The 7,859-nt window shown below is 41.6% G+C and overlaps 1 protein-coding gene across 1 annotated transcript in view; it reads left to right on the forward strand.

The window, feature by feature from the left end:
• Window positions 1–2,821: 2,821 nt before the first annotated feature.
• Syf2 (SYF2 pre-mRNA splicing factor) overlaps window positions 2,822–7,859 on the forward strand; it is a 7,503-nt gene continuing 2,465 nt past the window's right edge. Inside the window, exons 1-5 of the mRNA XM_010633615.2 lie at window positions 2,822–2,913; window positions 3,145–3,252; window positions 5,303–5,428; window positions 5,989–6,106; window positions 6,460–6,550. Of these exons, the coding sequence (XP_010631917.1) occupies window positions 2,887–2,913; window positions 3,145–3,252; window positions 5,303–5,428; window positions 5,989–6,106; window positions 6,460–6,550 (470 nt within the window). The 5' untranslated portion in view covers window positions 2,822–2,886. The remainder of the gene's footprint in view (window positions 2,914–3,144; window positions 3,253–5,302; window positions 5,429–5,988; window positions 6,107–6,459; window positions 6,551–7,859) is intronic.

Below are 7,859 nucleotides of genomic sequence, written 5' to 3' on the forward strand. Positions count from 1 at the left end.
GGTACCAGGGATCGAACTCAGGTCATTGTACTTGCAAGGCAGGCCCCAGAATCACTGAGCTAAATCCCTGCCCCCCTCCTTTTTTTGTACTGGAGATAGAACTTGGGACCTTGTGCTTGCAAGGCAGGCAGTAGAACCAGTGAGCTAAATCCCCAGACCTGGACACAAAATTTTTTAAAAACTTTTTTTGTTTTTTGAGATGGTTTCACTAAGTAGTTGAAACTTTGTAGCTCTGGCTGGTCTTGAACTCAATGATCCTCCTGCCTCAGCCTCCTGAGTGCTGGGATTACAGGCATGCACCACTACACCCAGCACAAACATGGAATTTCTTTATTTTTGGTCTTTAATAGTGAAGATGGAAAGCAGTATCTTGAGAAAAGCTTTCCTCAGAAATGTCCACTGAACTTTTTTTTTTTCCAATGAACTTTCTTGAATTTAAATTTGTAGTTTAACAGTAGTCAGGTGACCTGAAGTTTGAGAAATAACCTAGATTCACATTTAAATATGAGTAGGGTTAGGGGGATATAGGTCAGTAGATAAATGCCCTGGGTTTGATGTCCACCACGACTACCGTGCACCATGACCAACAACAAAATACAAATGAATAGGAAAAACACCATCAGTGCTACCTCTGAACATCTGTGAGTCCAGCAAACAGAGACCCTGGGGCCTATTTAATTTTCTTTTTCTCTTTGTTTTCCTTCTCCAGCTTCACCCTGGGCACTGTCAATTACATCAAAGATATGAGGTCACTTCCAGGACATCTTTAAAAATCTCCCCCAGTGAGCTGGGTGTGGTGGCACACGCCTGTAATCCCAGCACTTGGGAGGCTGAGGCAGGAGGATCGCTGTGAGTTCGAGACCAGCATGGGCTACGTGGTGAGTTCCAGGGCAGTCTCAACTACATAGTGAGACCCTGTCTCAAAAAAACAAAAAACAAAACAAAACAAAAATCTCCCCCAGTATAGGGGAATTTATGAGTTCTGAAACACTTTCCCCTAACAGATTATCATTTCTATTCACTTTGCATCTATCCTGAGTTCCTTATGCAAAACAAAAACATACTCCTAGTAACCTAATCCTACCTACTACTATAAATACAACACTATGGTGCCGGGTGTGGTGGCGCATGCCTGTTATCCCAGCACTTGGGAGGCTGAGGCCGGAGGATTGCTGTGAGTCCGAGACCAGCCTGAGCTATATAGTGAGTTCCAGGTCAGTCTCAACTATACAGTGAGACCCTTGTCTCAAAAAACCAAAACTAAATAAAAAAAAACAAAACACTGTGTATACATTTCCACAACGTGGCATTTTGGAGATCTTTGCAAGTCAGTATTTAGAGAGCTGCTGCATTCCTTTGCTACCGAGTTCCACCTAATGTAGCATAATTTATTTAACTGAACTTCTACTGATAGATGTTTGAGTTGTTTCAAATTTTTTGCTATTACCAAAAGGGGAAAAAAAAACGCTGAAATGAAGAATCTTGAACTGGGTGTGGCGGCGCACACCTATAATCCCAGCACTTGGGATGCTGAGGCAGGAGGATGGCATCTCTGTGAGTTCAAGACCAGCCTGAGCTACATAATGGGTTCCAGGTCAGTCTCAACTACATAGTGAAACCCTGTCTAAAAAAAGAATCTCATACATGAGTCATTTAATACCTGGGCAATTGAATCTTTAGAATGATTTCCAGAAGTGTGATACAGGTTTAAAGCACAATTTTGGAATTTTAATAGATATTTCCAAGATGCCCTCTCTAGGGTTTGGACTCATCTTTAGTCCTACCAGCAATTTATTTAGAATGCAGTTTTCTTTACAGTCTTAACTAATACAATGTGTTATTGAACTTTTAGATTTTTTTTTGTTTGTTTGTTTTGCCAGGCTGGGTACTGAATCCAGAGCTTTGCATATACTAGGCAAGGGCTTTTCACCTGAGCTATACCCTTGGCCCTCAAACTTTTGAATTTTTGTCACATTATTTTCCATTTCAAAAAAAAAAAAACTAACCCTAGATTTTGATGAGAATATTATATTTATAAATTCTTTTAAGATACTGTTTTTGTGATGTCTTCCAACCAGAAAATATTTTTATGTATTTATGTATCTTTATTTACTTTGGTATTAGGGATTGAACCCAAGCCTTTACATTGAATTACATCCCAGTCCTTTTTGTTTTTTGAGACAGTCTTATTAAGTGGCTAAATTGCCCAGGCTGGGCTCGAACTTGCAATCCTCCTGCTTCAGCCTCCAAGAGTGATGGGGTTACAAGTGTATACCTTCACGCCTGGCCCATGTTACTGCTTAAATTTTATATCTAAAAACCTTTTTAGTTGGGAGATTACATTTTCATTTCTACATCTAATTAGTTGCTCAGAAAACACTAGTTTCCATATGTTCGCTTCTACCCAGCATTTTACTGCTTTATCTTGATAACTTTAGCGCTGTTTCCTCCGTGGGTGAGGAAGGAACAAAACTGGACTGCTCTCTGCAGTCAAGAGACAGGACAAGTATCTTTTGCTATGGAAGGGAATCAAAATAGTGTCAGCAGTACTACGGGACTATATGACGCTCGACAGTCCAGGAAGACTTGTCTTTCAACGCTAAAAGGTGACTTCTTAACAGGACCTTTTCTCTGCTGTCCTCTTCTGTGATCCTCTCAACCCAGTTTATCCTACCTCACTCCTCCCCGTCCTTGACTCTGCAACCTTCTGCGGCTGCGCACACCGGAAAGAAAAAACGTCTCACTGCAGAGATTGGTCCCAAGTTTCTGAGGCTGAGCGGAAGGGGCGGGGCTTGTAGCCGCTTTTTTGTATATTTGGCAGGGCCGCCCGAAGGCCGACTGAAGTGTTCTGTGTTGTTGCCGGAAGTCGGAAGAGGGTGTCTTATCATGGCGGCTGCGACTGAAGTCGAGAAGGTGAGTGCCGAATGGCCTATCTCGGAGTTTTTAATGGTGAGAGTTCTGGGGAGAAGCAGGGGCGATAGATGAAGGCGAGAGCCTGGGTCTACGGCCAAGAAGGCGCAGACGGTGGGCGGCCGTGGCGGCGGCGTTGGGCCCGAGCTTGGCCTGTCGGAACCCACCGGAACTCGGCCTGGGCAGACCCGGGAGAAGTCGAGCCCCACCTGAGGCTGGTTCTTTTTGCCGCAGGCTCCGGTGGACATCGCAGAGGAGGGGTCTTGCTCGGGGGCAGATGAGCTGGCCGCACAGAAGCGTGAACAGAGACTGCGAAAATTCCGGGAGTTGCATCTGAAGCGGGTGAGTGGCCCCAGAGGGTAGCTCAGCCCACTCACCTGCCCAGGCTCCTGCGTCTTTCTTTGTATAGGGACAAGGAAAGCGCACGAGAAAGCCGACAGCTCACGGAGCTGGATCATCCCCTGAAACGAAAGCTGTGTTCCGTGGTTCTAACCCTGGCAGCACATTGAGATAACTGAGAACTTTTGAAAATGCATCTGCTGTCTTCACCACCTCCCAGTCTGGTTTATCAGGGGTAGATTTGAGAATCCATTACTAACAGCCTATGATTCTAACAAACTCTTCATTTATCTAGGGAAATGTGTAGAGCTAGAAGTTGGAAGAAAACCTGTTGTATTAATTAAAAAATACCGAGCACAAAGCCGGACGTGGTGGCACACACCTGTAATCCCAGCACTTGGGAGGCTGAGGCAGGAGATTGCTGCGAGCTCTAGGCCAGCCTGAGGTACATAATGAGTTCAAGGCCAGAACTGCATAGATGCTGTCCACCATTTTCTTTTCCCTCCCCCCAATACTCAGCACACCTCTGAAAGTCTCTACAGTGTGGTGGTCCAGCTGATGGATGGGAGATCAGATGTTTAAAATTAAGGCTTCTGTTCTGAACTAGAGGACGCATCATATAGCCAGAAATTATACTGTGGTAAATGCAATGCTAGAGGTAGGAATAGCGTGCCCAGGGAGTGCAGAGATAGAGAGATTACAGTTTTGAGGGTTTGAAGGAGTGTCTCATTCAAGATGTGACACCAAAACTATTCTTTGAAAGATGAGTAATTATCAAATAAAGGAGTTGGAGGAGGAAATAGTCAAGCAGAGGGAACAAACACAAATGAAGGGAATTTGTAATAGAGGTAAGAGTCCAACAAGCATTTGGATACATTTGGAACTAAAGAAAAAGCAGTCTCTATTTTGGTTTTGAATGTATTATAACTGACAGTTTGGATGTGGTTCCCCATCACTCGAGCTATTGCAGTGAGACAAAATCAAGACTGTTGAAATCACAGAAATGACTGCACATCCTTTTTTTCTTCTGAACACCACTAACCTACTAATTCCAGCCTTTAGTCCTACCTTCTACATAGAGATTTAAGCTAATTGTAGAATGCCCAATTCAGAGCCTTGAATCTTACTGCCTGTCACCTGATCCAAACCCAAATTCTGTAATTAGCTCCATTGAACACTGTCATTGAAATGTTCCCTGTATTTGCTCTTTCCATGCAACGAATCCAACTTTGGCTTTAGACTGAAGGGCATTGCATTGCATTGCCAGAGCCAAGCATCTATGAGGAGTGATAGTTGAGAAGATTATCTCTCTTTGTCCAGAAAAAGTTAATAAACTGACATGCTTAGATATTTACTTAGTGGGATTGTGTAAAGAACATGTCTGGAAATTAGGAAGCTGACCTGGGCTAACTGCCACTAGTCTATAACCTAAGAAATATCTGAATTAAGTTTTGCTTAAGGTAATTTACTCAGTTAAGTAATTTATACAGTTAAGTTTGTTTGAAAATAGACTCTTCATTAATACTTCAAATGGGAGAGTTCCTTTTGTCACAAGGTCAACTTAAAATATTTAAAAAGGAGGGGAGCCTGGGAAAGTGTTACAAATATTAAGATGGGTATTAAAGCCCTTCAACCCCAAACTGAGGGTTTTTCTTTGAATTAATCAGTATTTAGAAGTAGAATATTTTTCAGTGGCTCCCCTACTTTGCAAAACCCTGTTCTGATCCAACTCCAACTCAAGGGAACACACAGAGGCAAAAATTGATAATAACTCCTGGGACTCTGGAACAGCAAACCAGTGCAGTGCCTTTTTCTTGATTGTATACCAGTGCAGACCTTACCAGGCTGACCCCTTGTTTAAATTCATTTGATAGCTCTGTGTTGCTTTTAGGATAACATAGGGTCATCTGGTTAATGTGTTTGACTTGACCTTCCTTGAAGAAAGAGAAGCTGTATTTGTATTTCTTTGCATGTTTCATCTGAGGAACTTTCTGTTTTATGTTTTTGTTTTTGTTTTTTTTTTACTTATTTATTTTTTGTTTTATGATTTTAGAATGAAGCTCGTAAATTAAATCACCAGGAAGTTGTGGAAGAAGATAAAAGACTTAAGTTACCTGCAAATTGGGAAGCCAAAAAAGCCCGTTTGGAATGGGAGCTACAAGAAGAAGAAAAGAAAAAGGTTAGCAGTTACTCCTCTGTTTTCCTAAGTAATTTCTCCCATCCTTCTCTTGTACCGAACAGGAGACTTGTACTGAACAGGAGAACGTGGTAGTTGAATAGCCCAGATCTGGAGCCAAACGACTGGAATTGAAATCCTGGCTCTGCTCTTTACCTGCTGCCATGCTTTTGATGAGTTACTTAACTTCTTCATACCCCCTGTCTTCTCAGATTTAATTAGAAGTTAAATGTGTTAATGCATGCAAACATTTAAAATGGTTCTGACATCTTCCTTATATACCATAGCAGATTCCCAAATGTCCTTTATGTATCAGTCAGTTTTTAAAAAGTATTACTTGAAGCCAAGCAGAGTGGTACATGCCTATAACCCAGCATTTGGGAGGCTGAGACAGGAGCATCATGAGTTCAAGGTCTGCCTGCTACATAGCAGTGCCCAGAATCCAAAAAACCAAAAAGCACACAAAGTGTTACTTGATATCTTTATTGGATATTTTTGACTTAAAATAGATCAAATAATTGTTTGTATTATGGTTATGGTGCCAACTGTGTTTTTCCTTTTAGGAATGTGCAGCAAGAGGGGAAGACTATGAGAAGGTGAAGTTGCTAGAGATCAGTGCAGAAGATGCAGAAAGGTGGGAGAGGAAAAAGAAGCGAAAAAACCCTGATCTTGGATTTTCAGGTAAAATCGACCTTTTCTGTATTGAACAAGATTATTAAGCAAGCATTGCCATTTAGCGTATGTGGTTTAGTGCAAAAATAGGCACCTTGTTCTTCCTGTATGGAGTTTTGTCTAAGAGGCCAAGAAAATTACACGTACATCTCATAGGGCAGAAGCTAAAAAGGCTACATTACAGTCATCTGGCTTCTTTTATTCTTCCTGATAAAATGCATCTTTCTTTTAACCAGCATATTCAGGATAGAGACTGTGCTTAGGTTACTATCCTATGCATATATTGCTCATTTTGATTTTTCTCTGAATAATAATGGCCAAACAAGAATATATGTCATCTCTAATTCTTATTTTATTTTTAGATTATGCTGCTGCCCAGTTACGCCAGTATCACCGGCTGACCAAGCAGATCAAACCTGACATGGAAACATACAAGAGACTGAGAGAAAAATAGTAAGTCCACAGGTTTAATGCAAGTCCTTTTTCATACTGAGCTGATACGGATATATTTGCGTGTGTATGGATGTACACCTACATATACATGTACATTAATGCAAATGTACTTTTCCCTCCCAGTACTATGGTTTGGACCCAAAGCTTTTACACTAAGCCATAACCCCATCCTTTTTTTATTTTTTAAGACAGGGTCCTGTTAAGTTGCTTAGACTGGGCTTGAACTTAAGATCCTCCTTTCTCAGCCTGCCAGAGGGCTGGGATTATAGGTATACTCCCCTGTGCCTAGCTCAAACATATTTTGGGTTACAGCTGTCTTAAGAATGGACTCAGTTTTGGCACTGTGTATTGATCACTTCATAGCAGTTAAACTAACTGCCTGGTTTTCTTTTCTCTCTCTCTTTTTTTTTTTTGTACTGGGGATTGAACTCAGGACCTTGTGGTTGCAAGGCAGGCAGCAGAACCACTGAGCTAAATCCCCGGCCCTGCCTGGTTTTCTTTTGAATTTGGCATTCTGAGTGTTGCACGGTTAACACCCAGTTTATCATAAGTAAATATTATTTAGGAGGAAGAGTACTTTAGTGCTGGGGTGGGTGAGCTTTTTCTTTTCCTTTTTTTTTTTTTTTTAATTTTTGGGGAAAATTCTGGGGACTGAACCCAGGGCCTTGGGCATCCAAGGATAGTGCTCTATCTCTGAGCTACACTCCCAGCCTTCCTGAGCTTTTTTTTAAAGCCCAAACTAAATATTTTGGGCTGTATGGGCCATTGGTCTTGGTCACAGCTGCTCACCTGTGCTGCTACATTGTGAAAATAGTCTTAAGTGGTACTTAAATGATCGCTGTGGTTATGTTCCAATAAAACTATTTTCAAAAACAAGCAGTGGGGGGCTGGGGATTTAGCTCAGTGTTGCTGCCACCTGCCTCACAAGTGCAAGGTCCTTTTGATCTCTGGTGCCAAAAACAAAAAGCAAGCAGAAGGCAGTAGTGGCTTTAGTGGAAAAGACTCTTGGCTTTAGTGGAAAGATAAATAAATTAAGCTTGGAACCCTTAATCTCACTTCTTTGTGACCTTTTATAATTCCTTTAAACTGTGGCTTTCGCCCAATAGAATGAAGAATGAAGAATTGAAGTACATAATTTCTTAGGTTTGTTCTAATTCTGTCTCTCTCTTTTTTTTTTGGTACCAGGGATCAAACTCGAATTCAGGTCCTTGTGCTTGCAAGGCAGGTGCTAGAACCACTGAGCTAAATCCAGCCCCCTGTCTTTTCTTTTTTAAGGTGGGACCCCACAGTAAAAAAAAAAAAAAAAACA

Source organism: Fukomys damarensis, unplaced genomic scaffold (assembly GCF_012274545.1).
Source record: "Fukomys damarensis isolate Sample0158 unplaced genomic scaffold, DMR_v1.0_HiC HiC_scaffold_23, whole genome shotgun sequence".
Lineage (NCBI taxonomy): Eukaryota > Metazoa > Chordata > Mammalia > Rodentia > Bathyergidae > Fukomys > Fukomys damarensis.